Below are 22,748 nucleotides of genomic sequence, written 5' to 3'. Positions count from 1 at the left end.
TGAAGTCAATACACAGATGTGACTTTTTATTACCTTGATGACAGGAAAAATTAGCTGTGAGATACATGTTCATCCCAAATAAAGTAACCTCCCAACAAAGCAACCATCTTCCTCTCAACATGCTCAGGCACCCCTTGCTGTCGTAGGCTTCCCAATTTGCTATAACTTAGTCATGCCTCAGAAAGCTTTGTGCAAGGGCAGGTTTTATTGGGATGGAGCAGTTCAGTAGCCTGTTTCCATCAGTGCCTGCAAGACCAGGCTTCCTTGAACCCCTTGAATACTACAGCAATCCAAACAAACCAAAAGCCTACCCTCACATTTCTTACACTTTAGTGAAATTACACTTCAGTGAAATTTAGTGAATAAGTGTAGTGCACTTATGTTCCCTCCTTTTTTGTTTTTTTCTTCCAGACAGTCTCAGGCAAAGATTGGAGACAGGGTGCTTGTATCAACTGCACTCATAGCTCTCCCATCCAGAGCTACGTTTTTCAGAGGCAGGCGTGGTATTCACCAGAATGTGTTGAGCCTGTGGGGCAGATTAGGTCAGAAACATCTCCTAGTTTATTTGAAAAGTTGTGCTGGACATTTTTCTGAGCCTTGGCAGATACGGATGTACTTTGTATAAAGAATGCTCTCCACACCTGATTAGGAGGAGGCTTAATGGCCCATTAATGGGAGCGGAGCCCAGAAGAAGAGATGGTTTTCCTGCCCCAAAGCTGGATGCACCTAAATGATTGATGAGCAGCCGCAGTGTAGTAAACTCAACACAAATCCCTACAGGAGAGTGCCTTGTCTCCTTATTGGCAGGCGAAACTATTTTAAAGCAGCACCCTCACGAAATGGCTGTATCCAAGCTGTGGATATGTGTTGTCCATTTGCAATTACTTGGAGCATGAAGGACGATGCCCTCATGTCTGCATCATATTTCCTGTGTTGCTCTTGAATTGGTGACGTGCTGGCTCTAGATGTGCCTTTTGTACCTTTTCTGGTAGCAACCACACTGTCCATCCTGTTCCACCCCTGGCAGTAACCAGGATTCAGTCCCCGCCCTTCATTTCCCATGTCCCAAACTGTTGTAACCACTGCACTCTGCCTAGCAGGCTGCTGCTCCCTGAGAGCTCAGTGAGGGTTTCCCAGGGCCATGCCATCAGTCGCATCCCGGAGTCCATTTGGGACAGCCCCGCGATCTGGCTCCGGCAGCAGCAGCGTCACAACGCAGTGGGGGTAAAGGAGGCAGAGAAGGGTCTCTCATGAGGGTGTGAGATGGCTTTAATCACATCTTGTCCCAGCAATGCTCAGAGGTAGAAAGACAGCGTGGTCTGGGTGCGGGGTGGTTTTGTCAGGGGCCCAGGGGCGGTCCCTGGGCAGGGTTGGGGTACAGAACAAATAGGGAGAAACCGAGGGAGTGGCCAAGGCTAGGGAGGGAACAGGGGAACACACAGAATCATGGGGTTAACAGGACACCACACCAAACAGCAGCACACTGTGTGTGCTGGCATCTTGGTGAGCTCCTCAGTGAGTTCCCACCAGCATCTGTCCCTCTTGCAGCATTCACTTAAGAGTCTCCTGCCTTTGGTCCCTTCTGGTGCCTCACACCCACCCACTGCCATTCCTTTCTCATTTGTACCAATCCTCCCATTTCTATTACTATTAGAATATTCTTCTTTAATTAGAAGACAGTTAAATCTGTAAGAATTTTTTTTCTGAATGAATTTCTGTAAAAGATTTTTTTGTCAGGGGGTGGAATTAGCATTATGGACATTAAAAGGCAGGAAATTGGTATTTTTTTTAAAATCAACTGCTTCAAGGGAGAAAATGTGAAATGTTTTTGAAAACAGATTTCCATTATACGAGAAGGCAGAAGCTTCCTCATTCTCACACCATGTGTGTTTATTAACCCTAACTATTCTAGAAACAAAACATCTCTCACATCTTTCATGTAAGCCAGGGGAACAGAATCCACATAACCATCAAAGCAAGTGCAGGACCCACACAGAAAATGAAGGTAAAAAACTTGCTTTTATGCTTAGTTCTAAGCTCCATAGGCCTAAGAAAACTGCCTGAAACTCTTTACAGTTCATGTGTAGTCCAAATCAGACTTTACATGGCTGTATGGAGACAACCTGGACCAGCCCTTTGGTGCATCCAGCCCGAAATCTTGTTTCCAGTAGTGGCTATGACAGGCAACAAAGACTGCAGGAATAGGATATACAGTCACTTCCCCTTTGTATTCTTCTTTGTATTCTCTCAGCCTATAATATTTTTTAGCATAGTTTAAAACTGTTTAGCAAGTCTTGAAGGATTTCTCTCCCAGCAGTTTGTCCTTGAACCAATTCTAGCACCTCAAACATCCAGTGGCAAAGCCTCTATAGGCGGACTACTCACTGCATGAAGGCTGCTCCTCTTAATTCAAACCTCATCCTCTCATGATTCCTTTTGATGTTCCTGAGTTCTTCTATCTGGTTCTGCCAACAGCCATAGTCATGTGGCACCTGAGTCCAATTAATGGTCTTTGAATAATCAGTCAGTAATAATTAGATAGTAACTAAGTAAAAAAAAAGTTATCTCCCAGCATGCTGGAGAAGCATGACCATAGGGTTATGCTCTACCTTTTATAACCTGGTTTGGGTCTTCCTGAAACTTTGGTGTCAGCTCTGTTCTGAAAGTGCACTGTGAGTGTGTCTCTGGAAAGGGGTATCAAAATGGAAATCAGTACAAGCAGCAACATTTATTTCTTTGGAAATAAATACTTCAGATCAGTTAGATATGTTTTTTTCTCCGAATACTGATTTTCCCACTTATGTTCAGCTTGTGAGTATTTCTTTAAAGACACTAGGAACATGTTTAGCTCTGACTTCTGTTACATGCCATATCTGAAGTCTTAGCTTGTTTCTCCAGCAGACAGTATCCAGCATGGCACACGCATTTCCCACTCCAGTGAGTGCATTATGATGCTGATGTCCAGCAGGTAATACATTCACTGGAGTGTATTTACCAATTATTCTTTAAAGGGAAGATCTTTTTCTTTCTGGGGTTTTCAGATGCTACATCTCATTCCATGTTTGTTGCCTGTAAACTCCTCACAGTCCCAAGAAAAGATGTTTCTAGTGTTAGCAATTGTTAATTCAGATCACCAGGACAGGTTGCAGGCTCAGCTCTGCCTGGGACAAGATCACTGGAAGGGCTTGAGAAAAAAAAGATGTTTATGTTGCACTAATCTTTGGGGTGAAGGACACCCCATGAAGTCTCACAGTGGCAGCCTGTGACATCCCTTCAGTGTGAGGCTCCTCTGGTTTTTGACTGACCCTCTTGTCAGGACCAGCTGTGCTCCCCTTCTGCTGGAAGGGTGGTTGCTGTCACCCCAGGTCTGAGGAAATATCACAGAGAAGGAGAAATGCTTTTTGTGAACACCAGTGATAAGGCAGAAGCAAAGACACCCCGACAACTGGGTCCCATTGACTTCCAACAGGTTGGAAATTACATTTTATTTAGACATTTAACAGAAAGCAGGTAATTAGCACTAAGGTCATAAACCAGCAGCAATATAGCATGGATCATACTTGATGTAACACTTATTGTCAGAAAAACTCTGTGTACATAAGCCCACGAGATACTGTGCATGGAGTAAGCATGAAAGATTGCTCCCCAGGTGGTGGTCCCAGGAAACTCTCCAAATTCTGTCAGATAGTGATTTTTGTTTTTTAGTTTCCATTCTTCCTTTCCCTGTAAACAATTTGATCTGGATGTAAACCATCAGGAAATGCTATGATGGGACAAATGCTCAGGGCTCTGCAGAGGCCATGCCAAACTCTGCTCCAGGGGTGGCAGGACTTGGGGCTACCCACTTGGCTGCCTGTCACCTGTGCGAAGGGTGTACAGGGCACACAGCTCTGCTGGGCAGGGCTCTTTAGTGTCCCTCCGTGGGACACACAGTTGTGTCCAGGACAGGCACTTGTCCTCCACGCTTGTTTTTCCTCATTTTCCGCATGCTTGACTAAAAACCTGTCTCTCCTGAGCAGGAGCAAGACTCCATGCAGGTGGTCACTCAGTTCCTTCAGAGGTTGAACTCTGCTGTGAAAGGCAGATGGACTTTAAGCCCTTCTAGGGAAGCAGGGTGGAAAATCAGAAGATCTATAGCAGCTTGTTTTCTCTCTTGAATTGTACATGAAAACAAATAACTCAGTGCAGTGATGTCCTTGGGGTTAATAAGAGGTTAATATCAAGGCTGTATCATCTTTTTCATCTTTCTTTCCAACTTACAATAGGTAGTTGATTTACTTTTTAAATTGGCAAAACACAGGCATGGCCCAGAGATGCTTCTGGGACTGCAGTGGGAATCAGGCAGGGACAGTAGGGCTTGGTATATTATCTTCAGTTTTAAAACATTTTCTCAATTCCAGAGCTGGAAATATGTATTTTTTAGAAGCACGGATCCTGTAGTGCAGAACCCATCTTCTGCAGCAAACCTCCTTACCAGGAAACTGTGAAGTATGTCACACCTCAGATTACTTAGTGGACAATCGATCCTTGAACTTTTAGACTACTTTCTATTGCCTCTAATATTAAGGCTCAGCCCAAGCTCATCACATTCAAACTAATTCCCACTAAACTGCTGTGGATGTGTCCTGTCCAGCAGCAGGCAGCTGTGGGAAGGGTCTTGTAGGTTTGCCTGCTGAACAAGGAACCTCCAGTTGCTACAGCTGGGTGGCTGCATGGGAGCAGAGTCCCCTTCCCAACCTGCTGCCTTTCCCTTGAGAAACACTTGAGCCCTGTGGGATCTGCAGAAATAGGCCGTATTTGATTTCCAGCATCAGGACTGTTAGAGAAACTGCTTGTGGGACACTGCAAGGGCAACATCCATAGTGCACTATTTAAAAGCCACATCTTCGCTGCTAGTGGGACCACTGCAGGACTCAATTTCCTTTCTTCATTTTTTCTTGACACTAGGGCCATTAACTTCCCAAATGGTTTCTATGTCAGTCCTAGCTTATACCAGCCTCGTCTTTCCTGGATCATCCCTTCCCTTTGCTGGCACAAGTGTCTGTATAATAGTGACAGAACAGAGCAGCCACCAGAACAGGGTTAAAACAAAGCTTGAAAAAAAGGGGGGAAAAAAAGTTTTAACATGGATCAGTTCCTCAGTCCTGTGCTTCATATCGTCAAGAGCGAGTGAAAAAAACCCCAAAGGGACAGTGAAGAGCAAATGATGTGTGAAAGGACAACCTAAACTATAAATGCATGGACATGATCAGTCTCAGTCACTTGGCTTTAGACAATATAAAAATCTTCTTGAAGCCTTCAAGTATTTTCGTAGCCTTAAATCATTGGTTCTCCTCTCTCTGAAACAATCTCCAAAAATGGAGAATGGCAACAGTGGCAGAAGAAAATGGGACCAGTACTCTGAGTAGGAGTATGGAGCAAGCAGCTCTCGCCAAGTGCTCAGCCTCACTCCTGGCTCCCCAGGGTGCCCAGGAGACCCTGGAGGGCCAATAGCTAATTTTATTTTCCTGATTTCTTGCAGCCTGTGGTGATAGAAGGGGGACTCTGCTCTGCTCAAAAGAGCAAGAGTGTAGAGGCTGTGCCAGGTGATGCCGGGAGATGTCTGTCCTGGTTCAAACACACTGCTTGGACTGGAGGGGGTTCATTCCACTCTGAATTCCTGCCTTCAAGAGGACTCCCCAAGGGGATGAATTCTGACCTGCAGCTCATAGGGACAGAAGAAGAAAGTTCCAGCAATGCCATCCAGCCCTTCACTCTCAACATTCCCCTAATGCATCATCCACTGCCTGGATTTCTTTTGGCAGAGGGGTCCAGGGTGGTGGCTCTAGGCCCATTGCAGGTACATGTTAATCTTTGGTATCTGATTTTGACTATTTGATTGGAAAATAAAAGGAAGTACTAAGCTGTCACCTGCAAAGTGTCCTTGCCAAAAGGCCCAGGCTACCAATGCTACTGAATCCAGGTGCTGCTGCTGGGAGCTGCTCCTTGTGGGTGCTGGCACCCAGGGAGCTGGGTTTTGTTCTTTCTGAGAGCTATCACCAGAGATTCCCACTACATTAGGCTATGAAACACAGCTGTGTGCTATCACTGAGCAGAGCATGGGAGGAAAGCCCCTTTTCAAGTGTTGGGTGTTCACGCCCAAAGCAGGGGTGTGGGAACAGCCCATAAACAAAGTTGACCTTTACTCATGCACAGAGACCACATGAGACCCCAGGCTGCTCTCAGGTTTCTGAGCAGGGCTATGCACTCCTTTCCTCAGACAACTGGAAAAATGACTGCAATGTGAATCTTCTGGAACTGCAGAGTCCTACGGCTCCAAAACCAACATAAACTTGTCAAAGGTCCCAATCACTCTCAAAGTGTAAAGAAACAGGGCAGAGATAAATGCAGGGGAAAGACAGAAATGTACTGTACAGCTTCTATTCTGGGATATGAATTCACCTTTTAATTAAAAACAAGGTATTGAAGCTTAGGGAGAATCTGCACTTACTTCTGGATCCTATTTCTTTGTTGCTCCCTTTATTTACAGAGTAAGTTGCAGAAAGCTGTTGTTATTTTAGGTATGAGTATTTTTTATTTGAGTGTTACTGCCTACCAGAGACTTTGAGGTTTTTTTTTTTGGGTTTTTTTTTCATGTTGGCTAATTTTGTGTTTTGAGTAGGAAGCTTCAACTTCACAGCAGTTCTACACAGGCTCTTCTGCTATCCAGCAGTCTGGGCAAGATAAACCTGTAACCGAGACATTCCTCCACTAATCTCTATGGCTTTATCACAGTTTTATTATTGCTCACCTCACTGTGGACTTTGAAAAGATATGGGGAGTATCTGAAGTAGTTCAAAATTACTTAATCTTTAAAATATCTGGGATGCAGGCAAGTGTCCCTATATATCCACCCAACCCCCGTTTTTGCTTTTGCTTTCTAATTGCTGAATGAATTAGGAAGGGCAGGGCCAGGTGAACTGCCTGCAGTGATCTCTGTGGGGAGCCAGCTTCCTCCCACCCCTCAAAATGCACGAATCAGCTCTGCTCCCACACCAGCTGCCTTCCCAAACCCTCAGTCCCTGCCCAAAACCTCTGCGCTGTTTGTCCTGCACCACCCTAGTGCTCACAGGAGAAGGGACCCCCATGGGCACCACCCCGTCTTGCCCACGCTTATGGTGGAAGGGAGCACCCAGGCAGCATTGAGGCAGGAAAAGTCTCTGAAAAGCAGCAGAATTAGCAATGTCTTCCATGCCAAAGCAAGTCCTAAGGCAGGCAAAGCAGCAGCCAGGAAAGGTAGAGACCCATTCCCAACATCCAACCTTGTCCATCCCCCCACCTTAGCACAAGGTGGGAGGCAGTGGGCAGCTCCAGCGCCAGCACCCTCATCCTGCTCCATGGCTCATCCATCAGGAGCAAGGAGGAGGATTAGCGCTTGGTATTAACGTGGGCATCTGCCTGCCTGCCAGGCTTGCTCTTCAAAACAGGCTGTCAAGCACAGATAGCTGTTGAATCAGTATGTGCCTGGTAGCTGTTGATGCCACTTCTGCCAGCACATGGTGGGCTGAGCCACTGCACACCAGGAGGGATCCAGGCTATGAGAGAGAGGATGCAGCGCTGACTCTTCAGTACCCTTATCAGATGACTGTGAGGAAGCAGTCAAACAGGAAGACTTCAGGGATGGTGTCTCTGTGTTGCTGCTGCCAGTCCCCCCTCCCAGTGCCAAACATGAATGTTTGCCAAGCACAGAGGAGGCTGGATATACTATGGTTGGTCAGTTCTTTGAATGAGATGTGAAAGCTGGGGCCTCCACTACCAGCCTCAGTAAATCCTTTCCACATCCTGAACAGACTATGAAAACCAGTTGACCTCCAGATCACTGTCTCCTCATCCTCTGGGCAGCTTCTCATGCCCATCCCAAGGCTGCAAATTGCTGTGGATAATAGCTGTGACATTCATCCAGACCATGGCTGCCTACCTGTGCTTGCGTGGAGGGCCCGGTGCTCGATGGTCCCATTGCAGAGGGGATGTGTGGCTATTTGGAGCTGGTGTACTTGGTGACAGCCTTGGTGCCCTCCGAGACCGCGTGCTTGGCCAGCTCTCCTGGGAGCAGCAGGCGCACGGCTGTCTGAATCTCCCGGGACGTGATGGTAGAACGCTTGTTGTAATGGGCCAGGCGGGAGGCTTCTCCAGCAATGCGCTCAAAGATGTCATTGACGAAGGAGTTCATGATGCCCATGGCCTTGGAGGAGATGCCGGTGTCAGGATGGACCTGCTTCAGCACCTTGTAGACATAGATGGAGTAGCTCTCTTTCCTGCTTTTGTGACGTTTCTTATCACCCTTCTTCTGCGTCTTTGTCACAGCTTTCTTGGAGCCCTTTTTGGGGGCTGAGGTTGACTTTGCTGGCTCTGGCATCCTGAGAGCTCTTTTGCTCGGTCTTGGAGCTGCTTGGAGAGAACATCAAAAAAATCTAATTCTTTTTTGACCTTCTACAGAATAATTGTACTGCAAGATGAGAGAGTCTGAGTTGGAGGCAAGCAACAGCCCTGAATCTGAGACAAATACCCCATAACCCTGTGTATTTTTGAACTGCCAGCAAGAACTTCTCTGGTTGGTGTATGGCTTTTTGTTGTTTTCTGTTTAAATTCCTATGACCCCAGCCTTGTCAACATCTCTGAACACAGGCCTAGTTGGCATCTACTTAGTAAATATGAGATGGAGCCTGAACATCTTTCTGAGAAGAACATTGAAGTTCTAAAGAAAACACTAACTGCAGCATGGATTAAATCAAATCTTGCTGGAGTGGGCCCAAGACTGTTGCAAGGTATCACTAAAGCCACCTTTATATGACACTGGTTAAAATGATTTTATGTGGTTATTACAATCTCTAATAAAACCTTTTTTATTTGCATGTAGGTAAAAGTTTCTTTTGAGGGCACTTGCATTTCTGTGGCTATTGTTTGGCACCATGTTTTACAGTGAAATATAAAAAATAATATAGTTTTAAGCTTGCTAGCTGAGCTACAGGAATGTCTCAGTATTCACATTTGCTATCAAAAAATATTAGAGAGTAGAAAAGCTTAGAGGAAGTGGCAGGAATCACCTGGCAGAGAAACAGAAATGTGGACAGGAGTCAAAAAGCAAAGTGCTTTTGGGCTACATGTTGATGGAAAAAATTGTTTCCTGCTATGTGATGCTTTTCGCTTTTGAGAGAGCAAGCTTTGCTGCTCAGTTTACACCAAAGATGGCTAATCCTCCCTCTGAGATTTTCTTCACTAGGTCACAACCTGCAGAGCCATGACCTGCAGCTGACTGCTCTCATCCAGAAGTGCAGTAACAAAAAACAGTATGTAAACCCATCAAAAAACTGTGTGCCTCCCCTACACCACAAATTTACATGTGCTTTACTACATGGGCCAAGGGGAAAAACTGTGTTGCAACTTGGTAAATGGTTTTGTGTTTTAGAAAACACTTCAAATGCTATCTTGAAAGACAAGGCTCCTCCAGGCTTTGCTGGAGGATAAGCTTCCAGCATCACCCCAGGGCTTGGGTTTTACTGCTCTGCGTCTCCTTTGAAGATGACCTAGGAATTACAGTCTGCTGGCCAAGAGAGACTAGTAGAGAAAAAAGAGCTTCAGGGCTGATGGCACATGGGAAAATGGATAGAAGTAAGCAGGAGAGAGAAAGCTGGGATGTAACATATGGTCTGCACACTGAGAGTCTCAGGGAAGGACCTAAATGGTGCCTGTGCCAAAGCAACGGCTGCATGCTCAGCCCTGTCTCTCCTTGGGAAAGAGTGAGATGTCTGGTTTCTCCATCTGCAATCAGAGCCAGATGCAGCAGCACAGTTGCAACCAAGCGCATACAAAGTTCCCGGTTGCTCCCTGTGGAAGGAGACATCTTTGATCCTGAGGCTGGATTTATGTGCACACCCACAGCTCAGTGGATACCAGCACCTGCTTCCAAATCACACAAGAAACCTCTGAGGCTCCAAATCAGCCTATGTGATGCTGCCTCCTGCCTGCAGCGAGCACCTGGGCCACTGCTGGCTGCTCTGCCCGATGAGGCACCAGGGCTGGGCTCTGGGAGCCACATGGTCTGGCAGCCACTGGGCAAGGCGCAACACTGGGCATTTCAAGCTGCAAGGGCAGGTCGGCATCGCTCAGGATGCTATGGAGCAGGGGGGCAGGGTTTCCACCACAGCCCTCCGAAACACCCTCCTGGCTAGAAGCCAAAGTTGGCACCAGTGTCCCTAGAGCTGAGTTTCTACTCCAGAAAAGCACTTTCTTCTCCAAAGACATGGTTTTCATGTGCTAAGTTTTTGACTCTGCCACCCCATGTCCTTTCTTAATTTTTCCTGGCATTCTTCCCAGAGGAGGCATTTGGAAGGGCAAGTGCTAGACTGCTGCAAAAGTTCTGGACACCCTTCAAAACTGACACCTACCCCCTTAAACACCACACTTTCTTCCTCTGGTGAAATCACAAATTTTATTCCTATTTTTCTCTATCTGGGAAGCAGTGTTGGGAAAAGAAATCCCCTACTGCTCTGTTTGTAGACTCAAAACCATGTTTTTTCAATGGAAAATGATTTTTCTATGAGAAGAAATAACTGTGCACTTGCTTCTTTTTCTTTTGAGCTCATTTCCTGACTGAAAAACACCACAACTGAAAAATGCAAATGAGTATTTCTTAAGCTTTTTGAAAAGTATATCCTTCTAAAATATGTATTAATTCTTAAGAGCACTTCTACTGCAGCTTTTAAAAAATGAATGGAGAGCCCAACAGGCACTAGAGTGATTTCATATGGCTCCAGAACAGGTCACATCTACAGGACATCTCCATCCATTTCATCAGCTAATACCCTTGGGTAGCACAGCGTGGACCTCACTCTTCTCCCATGTACGGCTGCAGTGTGGGAAGCAATGATGCTGAAGTTCAGAGATTAGCACAAAAGCTTATGCTTCTCTCCACCCATTTCTTTGCAGTTGACTGTTTAACACCTTCTTTGAAAACAGGTTGTGTTCTTTGTGGTTTATTTGGGCAGTGCCTAGCACACAGAGCCTGAGTGCATTTGCCAGGTGCTAAATAAATAATGTTAATAATGGTCAACAGTATCACCAACCCTTCTGTCAACAGTGCAACGCAACCACAGCAGGTGCCGCTCTGGAATAAAGACAGAAGTAGTGGGATTATTCCCAAAGTGTCCATGTGGAGAGTTCGTTGAGGGAAACACTATACAACCTTTAAACGAATGGCTTCTTTTTATAAAAATAGTTGCATATCTTTGTTTCCTTAAGGAAAAAAAAAAAAAAAGAGAGAGTTGGAGGGAGAACCTGAAGAGGTTAACAATTATTAGTTTTTGTTTTGGAAGTGTTTCCAGCGTGATTGACTTCCCTGCTGTGAGGCAGCCCAAGCACTGGGTACAGGTTGTTCAGAGAGGTTGTGGGATCTCCATCCTTGGAGATACTCAAAATCTAACTGGGCATGGCTTACCCTGCTCTGAGCATGGACTGAATGAGATGTTTGCCAGAGGCACCTCCAACCTCATCCATTCTGTGACTTTTGGAGAAGGAAACTGGGTAGAACACGCTTTATGAGCTGTGTTCCCTTGATCGAGCTGTGTTCCCATGGGATACTGCAGCCTGAGATTCCCACAGAGACCCCTAAGAAGAGATGGTGTTTATTTCCAGTTCCAAGCCACTGAAGTCCCTGGGACACAGGGTATGGCCATGCAGGAGAAGGCACTTTCAAGCAGCACACTTGGAAGGTTTCAGGTTTTTGAGGAAAATCTCTGGGAACATTTTTTTTCTTTATGGCTCTGTATGCTCTGAGTTAAATCAGTTATTGCTGGCAGTTTTTTCCTTCCTCAGAAAACCAGCAACAAAACCAACCACAGTAATTTTGCCAGCCAGTTGCAAGCAGCAGCCTGACTGCTGCCAGAAACCAGAGTGGTGCAGAGTGACAGATACATCTTCCTTTGTGTTGACACTCCTTTCTTCAGCATCATTAAAAGGAAAGTGAACGGAAAAACATATTCAAAGATACAAATCACCAGTCTCTCAGATCCAAAATGGGAGAGGAGCCCTGCTGAGAAATCCCACGTGGAACCTGATGCTGTCTCTTTTCCTGAGGCTTGATATATCAATGGAGAGAGACAGGCAGGGAAGCTCCTGCAGGATTTTTGTTCATTTTTGGCCTTGCTGCTGAATCTGTAGGACCAGTGCCAAGCTGGTGCCAGCACTGTGCATGGGTGACCATGGGAGGATTATGAGCTGGCCTTTTAGACCTCTCCTCATGCAGGGCTGGAAACAGCACTTGTATTTTTTTTACTTTCTTTTTCCATTTTCATTTTTACTTTCTTTTTCCATTTTTACTTTCTTTTTCCATTGATGAGCTCTGGGGCATCCACTGTAAATCCCCATGCCCCTTCTGTAATTTCCTAGTCAACCATAAAGGTTACATATCTAGAATCAGCATTTTGTTCTTAGGAGGTTTTGGTGACAAATTAAACATTTGCAGGAAAACCTCAAGCTCTCATCCTTTGGATATCTGAAATTCTGATATTTGTTAATCTTCTGATGTTCTGCTTTAATCCTTGCTCAAGTAAATGAGAGCCAATGGGCACCTGCTGATAGTTCTACCCCTTAAATAGGAATGTCTTGTTAGTTCCGTCCAATTACTGCCCCTTTCCTCATTTTCTCCTACTGTATAAAAGAAATAATACTTGCCTTTATGCCTACATACCAAGAAATATAAAGTGAAATTTGCTGCTGCTTTTTGTTTTATTTCTTTGAAACACAAAGGACACAAATTAGGGAATGTTTCCACCAAAAGGAAAAGGCTTTCTAATGGATTCACCTGCTTTGAAATGCTTGTAAGATCTGGTAAATATAGCTTACAAATTACCAGGTGTTAACAAATGACTGTTATTGGAAAAGAGAATTTCTGCAAACTGCAAATCCCCTTCCTTTTATTATGTATAGCCATCTACTATTACACAAGAATTTGTTCATCTGTCAGGTCTCATTATATAGTAACGAGAAAACAAACAATATTTGTGATTATTTGGTAGCAAGCTCTGCTTCAGGTATAAAGCAGATCAGAAGCATGATGAGTCACTGTGAGATATGGTGATGTTGCCTCGTGCAAAAACTGACAGTCATATTTTGGTCTGGAAAGAATTTTTCCCTTGGTATGTTGTCTAGCATGTGATGATGAGGTAATATTTGCTTTGAAGTAAAGAGGAGGAGAATTTCCTAGAATAAGGTAAACTAATCTGAAATGCCTGATTTCTTCCAATGGTGGAGGGGTGCAGAAAACAGTTCTGGGATCCTAGGTTTCCTCCCAAGTAATCCAGCACTGATAGTAAGAGTCCATCCCCACTTCCACATGCTCTGCTGCACTTTGTATCACTGTTCCTGTGAAGTTTACATTTAAATGGCTACCTTTCCAACTTGGATATACACATCCAGTTTTCTAGTGAACAGAGGACTGTGACTATAGGTTAAAACTAAAGATGACCCCTACTTCCTTACAAAGACAGAAATGCTACAAACTCAGTCCCTGACACAGACACACAATGTTCACACAGATCTTTAGATTTCTTTAGAACAAATATAAGCAGAACAGAGCACTGTGTCTGACCTCTTTGACTGATATTTACCTTGCTTGTGTTAACCCATTGCTTGGCAGTTCAGTACAGAATATTCCCTATGTGAATCTTTTCTGTTCTTTTCTATAATTTCAATTTATGATTTTTAGAAAGCACATTTTTAATCACCAGTAACGGCTGTAATTTCTTGTGCTACTTCTGCCCAAGTTGCAAGTACTTCTCAGGGCTGTAGGGGTATCAATCAGAGATTATGTATTATTACCTACAAAGTAAGGAGCAGGACCCTAGATCAGAGCTCTCGGCAGAGAAGATACATTGAAATTTTAAAGAAAATAAAATCTTACCCACAAGTCAAATAGAGCAACAGAGAGACAATGTTGCAAGAAGAATGACTGTCAGGAGACTAAACACTGCCAGTCCTCATGCTGATTAAAAGAGTGTCTGAAGTCAATGGGGATTAAACACAGGTCTGAAACCACAAGTACAATGTTTAGAGATGCTTAGGACCAACAGCTGACATTGATTTTCACTAGAATCCAAAAGGCTTAGTACTTTATAAAAATCAGACTTCATATTTTATCAAGGTTTTGTTACTCTTAATAAATGAGTACTTTAAAAAGCTTTATTATCTGCTCTTTGTAAGAGTACTCGTTGTCTACTTGCTTTGGGATATCTCTGATCTACAAGCTTGAGCAACAGTATCCAATAAATACAAAAAGGAGAAATGATGTTTTCTATGGATCAATACCTGTTAAATGTATATGGGGTACAGTATACAGTACCAGCAGTATACAGTATACAGTACCAGCATTTGCTACAATTACACTCCAGCCAGCTCTCCCACAGAGTGCCGGGGTTTCAGAGAAACCTGTAGGAGATGATCCTTGTGGGTCCCCTCCAGCTCAGAACATTCTGTGGTTCTGTATTATCACAACCATCCTCAGGAAGCCCTCAGTCCAACGCAGTCCAACAGAGAACACAACCAGGCTCACTTCTTTCCCGGGGTTTTATCAATAACTCAAAACCTCACACAACATAAAATTCAGCATTAGCTTCCTCTCCGTGTTTTAGAATCATCAGAATTTTCTGCTTCTGCCATGAATCCTTTCCTCAAGCAACAGCCTTCTTTTCCCTTCATATCCCACTTCCACTCAACTGGACCCACGGGGAGTTAACCTGTCAGCAGGAACCCTGTGTCCAGTTGCAGGGTTTAGCTCCTGTCCTTAGACTGACACAACAAAATTGCTCTGGAGGTAGGGAGAGGTCAGAGCCTGCTACCCATGTAAGGGCAGCTGATCTCCAACTGACCTGGAACAATCCTGCTGGGCAGAAGGAGCAAGACATCACAGCAGCTCCGCTGCTCAGAAGCATCACAAGCTCTACACATCTTTTTGGTGGTTTGCAAAGTACAGACCACTGGAGATGGGTGTGAGAACAAAAATCATAGATGACTGGGGTCTGTAATACCAATGGAAGAAAGGTGCTTTACTTACTCCATGACACCCTATGCTATTGAAAATAAGAAGTGCAGATCTGAAATGAATTGCTCTGTGCTGTATCAAAAATGAGAATCCCTTGATTTTTATCTACATCATTTCAATTTCTCTGGAAAAGCAGAAAACTTAGTAAGCAAAAACTTACTCAGGCTGCTATATCTAAATAACTCCTTCTACAGTGGAGCCATGGTCTCTAAACTAGTAATGATAATAAGCCTAAAGAACTGCTATCACATTTAAGCAAACTATTTTTATGCATTTTATGGAGTAATGGAGAATTATCAAAATTCTAAACTATTTTCATAAGTGCTGAAAAAGGCATCCATTAAAAATGTGCTAATTCAGCCATTCAGCCAAAAATAGGAGAGAAGCTACAGCCCAGCACCTGCAGGCCGTAAGGAGAGAGTGGGTGGGAGAGGGAGAAGCAGCCTCCCCTAGAGATGAGAGCTGCTCCAAGTTAAGGTAGGAGTTATGTGGGAACCAGTGCAGACACATGTGGCACTTCTTCCTCCTACACACCCCATACCCAGGTTTTAGCAGGTTCCTGTAACCCTTTTCCAGTGCCACAGATAATTTATGTAGCAAAAGGAAACAAAAGCTGAGATTGTACCCCAAAAACGCGTAGTTTGGCCAAACCACACCGACGGGGAATAATAACTTGGACATAAACCCATGCTGAAGTGGAAAGCTATGTACCCATATTAGGCTGAAGACAGACCAAGGTCATTAAGGCTTTTATGACTGATGTGATAGGTACATCACAATGCAGGTGTTACCACATATTCTCAATGCCATGGATGACATAAATTCAGAAAAATCTTTTAACAACCTTCAAGGTATGTATATGGGTCTAAGGCATGTATGCTCAACAGACCTGGGCATTACCACCATCAGCTCTCCCCCTACATGGGGAGAAAGTGTCATGTAAGGGCATGACATGTTCAGCTGTGATCAATCATGACCGACATTCCTTCTAAATGAGAGTCTCTCACTTCAATCATCACTTTCCAGTTACATTACTCACATTTCAGCAAGTCCTGAAAATGGTTTCAGAAAAAATAGCAGAAAGCATGCAATCAAAAAAGTCAGGGATATGTGAAAACTGCTTTATCGTGGTGGTAACACCTGGGTGCCTGGGAACACAGAGGGTAAACACGGGAGGTGGGGGTACCAGGCAGGTATATCCAAAAGGACTGCATGCCATGCCACAGGCTAAAGGGCAGCAAGTGGCACAGCATCTGATTTCACTGCTACAGGATACTGAAAATATTGTAATGTGTGTATTAATAATTAATTTGGCACAGTAAAAGCAATTTTACTGTAAAACAGATGTGCGACTATTACTGGAGCCTGCAGGGAAACAAAGATAAACGTCCTTCCCCAGATCTCGCATCATTCAATAACCGGCTCGGGAACACAATCCAAGACTGCTGACACCTTTTTCTGCTGCTGCCACCAGATCACATTACCACAGGCAGAGAGTCCTCTGAGCATTAGAGGTCATCTTCTGTAGGAAGCAGGAAAATGGAGAGTCTGTTAGATGGAAAGAGAGAAGAGAAGCAGGGCTGGGACAGCCAGCTCCGGCAAAGCTCCCCTGAAAAGGCAAGCTGGCTTTTCTCCAGAAACAGATAGGGATGAGCACTAAGGACACAAGAGTTATTGAAGGTAAAAGTAAACTCTGAAACAAGAACTGACAATAAGCCATTTTAAAATGTTCATGAATAAATTTACACTGGAAATGAGAGGGAACCTCACTTACATCCTTACTTGGAAGTGGGAGGATAAAGGCGAGGGAGGAGGGGAGAAAGATGAAAAAATCCGTTCCTTCCATACTTCAAAGACAAAACTTGGTATTAAAAAAAAAAAATCTAGGAAATGGCTCCAGCACAGCAAGTAACTGCTCTACATTAACCAGGCAACATTCTTCTATGGTGCTGTGCTACTGAAGAATTGTTATCAAAATGCACAGATGTCCTTCACTTTGTACTTGTCTTTCCTTTATTCTTTTATTTATTGTTCCTTCCTTCTTTTTCTCACATCCATTACAAGTGCCAGGAGGTTCAAAGCCCCAGCAGGTTTGCTGCCATTTGGTCCTGTCTCACATGTGGCATTTGTACATAGACTAACACAGTACTCTGAACAGCCACAGGATTGAAAAACTGGCAGCTCTCCAGAAACTTTAAAAGAAATGGCTGTCAAGTTAGTCCATGCCCAAATTCCACACTGTACAATTTGCTTGTGAATAGTGTTTTAATTTACCTCTGATTTGTGATAGCATCATTATCACATGGATTTAGTGTGCTAGTCACTACGCTGATGCAAGCTAAAAAACCATCTCCCTTCCAGAGAAATCAAGGCATAACTGGGGATACACCAATATTTACATCAGGCAAGACTGCAAAGAGCAATATGCTGAAGACTTAGTTGCAACCAGTAGACCAGCAGTGAAGAAACTGGGAGTTGCTGGACAAAATAACAGTGGTCCTGGATGGTCAGTAGCAACTAGAACAATTAAATGCAAAGCTCATTTTTCAGAACTCAGAAGGGTTTTCAAAGGCAGCAGGTTTAAAATGCCAGTGGAGTGCCATATTAACTGCACAATACTGTTATTTTTAACCATCCTTGGCTCCATCCTCCCACATTCACTTTCCTCCTGAGCTTTCTATGTCCTTAGTTTCCTCACTGCTTTAGCCCAATAGTCTCCCAAGCTGTTCCTTCCTCAGATGAAGTGCTCACCCTTTGCTCTTCTCCCTCCTGCTGGTGCCTCTCCCAGCACACTCTCTCCACAGAGCTCATTAGTGCCTCTGCTTCCAGAAACACATCTTTGCAGGTGACTGCTAAGTCCTTATCTTGAGTTGTGTCCTGGTTATCAGGCAGGTGCAATTGATAAAGAGGATGACTGGAGCTGGGCTGAGGACCCACAGTGCAGCAGAGGAGATAATACGGGGTTAATTCTGGCATGTGAGAAAGAGGAGGGTGGTACAGGAAGGTCAAGACAGCTGCAGTGTCTGTATCTTCAGGGCAGAGCTGCTGCACCTGCAGTGCATTTTGAGACTTAAACCCACCAAGAATGAAAACAGCCTATATTTATATTAGGTATGGTCAGACAGCTCCTTCCTGACAGGATGCTCCCTGTCTCCAGTCTTGTAGCACCCCACTTGTTACTCAGTCAATTTCCAGTTACGCCAGAGGACCCAAAGAGGACTTCTCCCTTTCTGTCAACATGGAAGCAGCTTCCCTTCCCTACCCTACCCTTCCTTCACTGATATTTGCCCAATGGTTCACTTCAGTCCTTTTGATTTTTCCCTTTCCTTCTCGTTCCTTGATTTTACCTGCCTTTGTGACAGAGAAGTGAGGAGACTCTTACCAAATGCTTACCCTGGCCTCCCTTCACACTAGGTTTTATCTTTAAGTGCTGAGCTCCAGAGCGGTACCTTCCGTTCTGCCCTTCCCCTACCTCATTTGAGGAATTTCTTCAGAAAAAATGTCACAGGCTTTTCTGTGCAAGCTTTCTAGGGTAACTCATGTCCTCTTTCTAACTCCCAGTAACCCTCCTGGAGTGGCTCTGTTCTCCTACCCTTTCTTCCATTGCCTCCTGCACACACTACCTATTGTGTTGCCACTTCTGTGGTTTTTTTCATTCCTACCTTTCAGTCTTCTTCCGTGCAGTATTTTCTGCTTGACAAATATGAGTCTACTTCATACAATCTCTCTCCCCACAAGAGAGAGAGTCACACAGGTTATACAAACAGGTTATAAGGAAAGATCTGATGTACCCAAAAGCATGTCCATCTTTCCTGACTCTGTCTAATATAGGCACTGCCTCTGACAAACTTTGCCCATCCTTGATCATTGTGGCTAAAAGCCCACAGTTTCTCCCTCAGCACACACCACCTGCAGTGATTACCTGGGGGATGGTCCTCTACCTCCAGCTGATGGATTTCAACTCTTGAGGTGACACATCTGGTGTCAGAGATGTGTTCTCTGCAAATGGAAACTGTCTCTTCCATGATCCTTGGGTAAAGGCTATGTTTTATAAAATAACACACAAAAGCTTACTGCATTGGACCACCTATGTACTTTCACCAAATTCAGGAAAAAACCCTGACCCTGTTTTATAAGAAATTTTAAGTCTGGTTTGAAAGGTAAAGAATTCCTACTCCAAGAGGGTCGATGAAATAATATGACAAGGGTGGTGATTAAGTCTCACCACAAAGGAAAATGTTGAGTTGATGTAGGTGGCATATAAAACCCCCCACTCTCTTTATGAGTCAGGTAAGCTGCCAGAAAGCGGAGGTGAAATCCGTGGGATGGAGCTGTTTTCATTCCAGCCAGTTAGTAGTATGCTCTTTGAACAAGAAAAAAAGTAGTTAAATAATAAATGATATTTTTCAAAACTAAGACTCTAAATAGCAAAATCTAACAATTTCCCTTGATCCCCAATGACGGTGTTTGTAGTCAGTGATAGCCAAGGGGAAAAACTACTAAACAACTCTTCCCCCCAGCCTTGAGGGTGGATTATGCATCTATTCTTCCATCTCCCACCCAATGCATATGATCCTGCAGTCACAGCTCTCTCCTCTCCCTCTGGCTCCAGAAAAAAGGGAAGCTGACAAGCTGAGATCCCAGTCTCACCCCACACAGAACCCTTTTCAGAGGAAGAGCTTAGCTCTGACGAGCAGAAAGCATTTCTCTCCCAATAGCTGCACAAAAGTGGCTTAACAAGTGCATAAAACAAAACAATTGGGGGAAGAAAAATGTTTTGTGAGGTCTTATTTTGGGTCAGTTCAGCATCCAAGAGATAACTCAAAGATATGCCAGTGTCCCTCATTTAGAATTATAGTATTTTCATTACAAAACTCCTGAAATTGAGAAACGTAAAAAGAATGTCATTATGTCCTTGAGTTCAAGGGGCTTAAAGGCCCCCTCTGGTACTGTCAGTGGGAACACAACATCTGCTCTGTTCACAGTGCAGCCTGGGAAGGATGCTTTCTTAAATACACTTCTGAATTTAGGAACATTTCCCCCATATTTAATCCTTCAGTCTACCCAATACATATGTTTGAGGAAGAGCAGGAGCAGTGTATTTCAGGTGCTGAGAAAGGGATGAAATAGGATCAGACTATCAACATGAGTAATTTCTTTGTTTCAGCTGGAGAGCTGAAGACGTGGAGATAGATGTATACACGTATATATGTAATATTTAAATAAAATATATGTAAACATACAGGAGGAAAAGGACAGTGACCAAACGAACAGCTTGGAGAAAAAATGTCAAGAGGAAGGTAGAGTAAGGCAGTGGACAGAAGTAAGATGTCAGAAAGGAGAGAGCAGGAGCAGGTATAAAAAGAATGACACAGAGGGGGGAAAAAAAGAGATGTAAGAAAAAGATATATGAAAGGGAACAAAAATGAGAGAAAAGACATGAGTGGACAAAAAACAAAGAAGGCAGGTAAAGTAATGAGCACAATGTTTGGTATGGCAGAAATACTGAAGCATAAATAAGACACAGAAAAGAGAGACTCATAAGAAGGTCATAAGAAGAAAAAAAGACAGTGCACAGCAGAGAATATGTGAAATAAGCAGTGGAAAAAAAAAATCACCTGCCAGTACAGCACTTTTCAAAGTCACGGATGAGAGGTGCTGCTGTCCCAACAAGGGACAGAGCCAAACCCTAGGAAGTGACAGGCTAATTCCAAGGAGAACAAAGGATGACGCTGGGAGAAGATAACGATAGCCTTGTACTAGGTTGCTGCCTTTTGTCTGAAACAGAAATCACAAAGGTCATTAAAATTGCTGCTTAAATCTGGTACTTGAAAAAAACCTCTTTGCCAATACAATCATTCTTCCTTCTGTCTCAACATTGGACTAAATTAATTACTGTACACTCCACAGTTGTACCTCCCTGCTGGGGAAGAAAACCCCAGACACCATTCTGCTTAAAGCAGACCTTCCTCTCTGGCTCCCTTTGCCTATAAAAGGCTTCTGTAGAAATCTTTCAGTAGACAAAGGTAAATTTCCTGCAGCTCCAAAATCACCATGATGGATTTGGCTATCATTAGTAAAATGAGGAAAGAAAGAGGAAGGAAACAGGAGTAAGCGCTCAGGAAAAAAGCTTTTTTTTGTTATTATAATTTGGAAATTTAACCAGTATAGAGGGAAAGAAATTGCTGCCTGCAAATAATCTGTCACTCCTTTGCACATCAAATAATAGGAACAAGAGGGAGTGTGTGGGAAGTACATTCATATTATCAAATTCTTTCTGATATTAACATGTTAATGTAATGAAAACAAAATCAGGAAAATAACATATTGTAACACAAATACTATGGAGGCTATAGAGCAAAAACCCCAGGAAGATCAGTGCTCCCAGTGTAGCTCCAATCTGAGAAACCAGAGCTTCATTAGTAGTAACAGGAGCAACATATGGAGATGAATGAAACCATGTTTGTAAATGTGATATGCAATTGCACACTCTCTCTTGGCTTTCCTTTTTCACAATCTGACTCAGCCTCCACACTCCCCCATCTTTTGATTCATAAATTCTTGACATCAAAAAATAAAGAGTTACAAAGCCATCATGCAAAGGGCATGAGATGACGTGAAATACAAGGATGCTGGTGAGGACACAACGTGCCATCAATCACCACCCTGCAAATGGACAAATCTGCTGGAGATAAGCAGTGGAGACAGGGCCACCCTCTCCAGGGGCTCGCTGGAGGACGCCGCCCAGCAAACCACAGCTCATCTCCATTGCGCTAGAGGCGTACGCTGAGGTGGACAAATCTATTACAAAATCGTATAATATTGCTTACGCTGCACAGCAGCCACTTGTTTAGGCAGCCCCTGCATCACCAAACCCGTGAGACTGGAGGTGAGAGGAATGAGAAATAAAAGGGTTTCTTATGGCATATACTCCCTGTATTTCTTAAGCTATGAAAAAAAGATCAGGGTTAATGACAAGCAAAACAAAACACAATAAACAGTGCATGAAGACGGTTTACAGCCCTATACACTTACTAAATAATTAACAACCTCACAGAGTGTTGACACAGTGGGGGTCTGTATACAGGATAATCCCTTCCTTCCCTGAGGGCCTGGGCTCCTCAGCATGTGTGCTGTCAGGCTGCAGACGGCCAGCCCAGTCCGTGGGCACCGCTGCCCCACTGCAGGCAGTGCCAGGCTGCGGCCCCCAGCCCTGCCCCTGCCCAGGCTTGGCCTTCAGCCCCCAGTTAACAGGAGCGCACTGAACTCCGGCAATACGATTCCTACGATCGCAGCAAAGCACTGGCAAGGCTGACACCGTTTCGGTGCATTCGCCAAGCCCGGAGAAAGACGAAGCCCCGACCCTGCGGGGCTCAGGGTCCGGCACGAGGCAGGGCAGGGCTGCCCGCACACCGCATCGCGGTACAGAGGTGCGGCAGCTCGCATGCTCGGGCAGCGCAGCCCCGCTGCGGACACTGCGGCGTGCGGTGCCCACCGCCGCCGCACCGCAGGCAGCCAGCGCAGGGGAAGGTCTTGCCTGCTGGGCGTCTGGACTCCTCCGCAGGCGAGCTCCAGGCGCCGGTGGGGCGTGGGGCAGGTGCGAGCCGGCGGGGCTGGGGGGCTGCTCGCTGCCGCTCCGCGCAGATCCGGCGGGCGCCGCGCCGGGTGGGCCGCG

The 22,748-nt window shown here is 44.6% G+C and overlaps 1 protein-coding gene across 8 annotated transcripts in view; it reads right to left on the bottom strand.

Moving 5' to 3' along the window:
* Positions 1-3,450: 3,450 nt before the first annotated feature.
* Positions 3,451-22,748, bottom strand: part of LOC121659777 (histone H2B 5-like) — a 20,087-nt gene continuing 789 nt past the window's right edge. The window contains exons 1-3 of one of the 8 annotated variants that reach the window (XM_042018278.1): positions 22,611-22,742; positions 20,692-20,851; positions 3,451-8,427 (exon numbers count right to left, since the gene is read on the bottom strand). In XM_042018278.1, the coding sequence (XP_041874212.1) occupies positions 8,015-8,395 (381 nt within the window). In that variant the 5' untranslated portion in view covers positions 8,396-8,427; positions 20,692-20,851; positions 22,611-22,742 and the 3' untranslated portion in view covers positions 3,451-8,014. Of the gene's footprint in view, positions 8,428-13,936; positions 14,062-20,691; positions 20,852-22,108; positions 22,574-22,610; positions 22,743-22,748 lie in introns of those variants that run through there. The other 7 variants (XM_042018271.1, XM_042018273.1, XM_042018272.1 and 4 more) reach the window with 7 other exon arrangements.

Source organism: Corvus kubaryi, unplaced genomic scaffold (assembly GCF_017639235.1).
Source record: "Corvus kubaryi isolate FWS band 111438036 unplaced genomic scaffold, C.kubaryi_AGA036_p1.0 137, whole genome shotgun sequence".
In the NCBI taxonomy this organism is placed as follows: domain Eukaryota; kingdom Metazoa; phylum Chordata; class Aves; order Passeriformes; family Corvidae; genus Corvus; species Corvus kubaryi.
The sequence above is the reverse complement of the archived record's forward strand: the minus strand, read 5'-3'. Positions and strand labels throughout refer to the sequence as shown.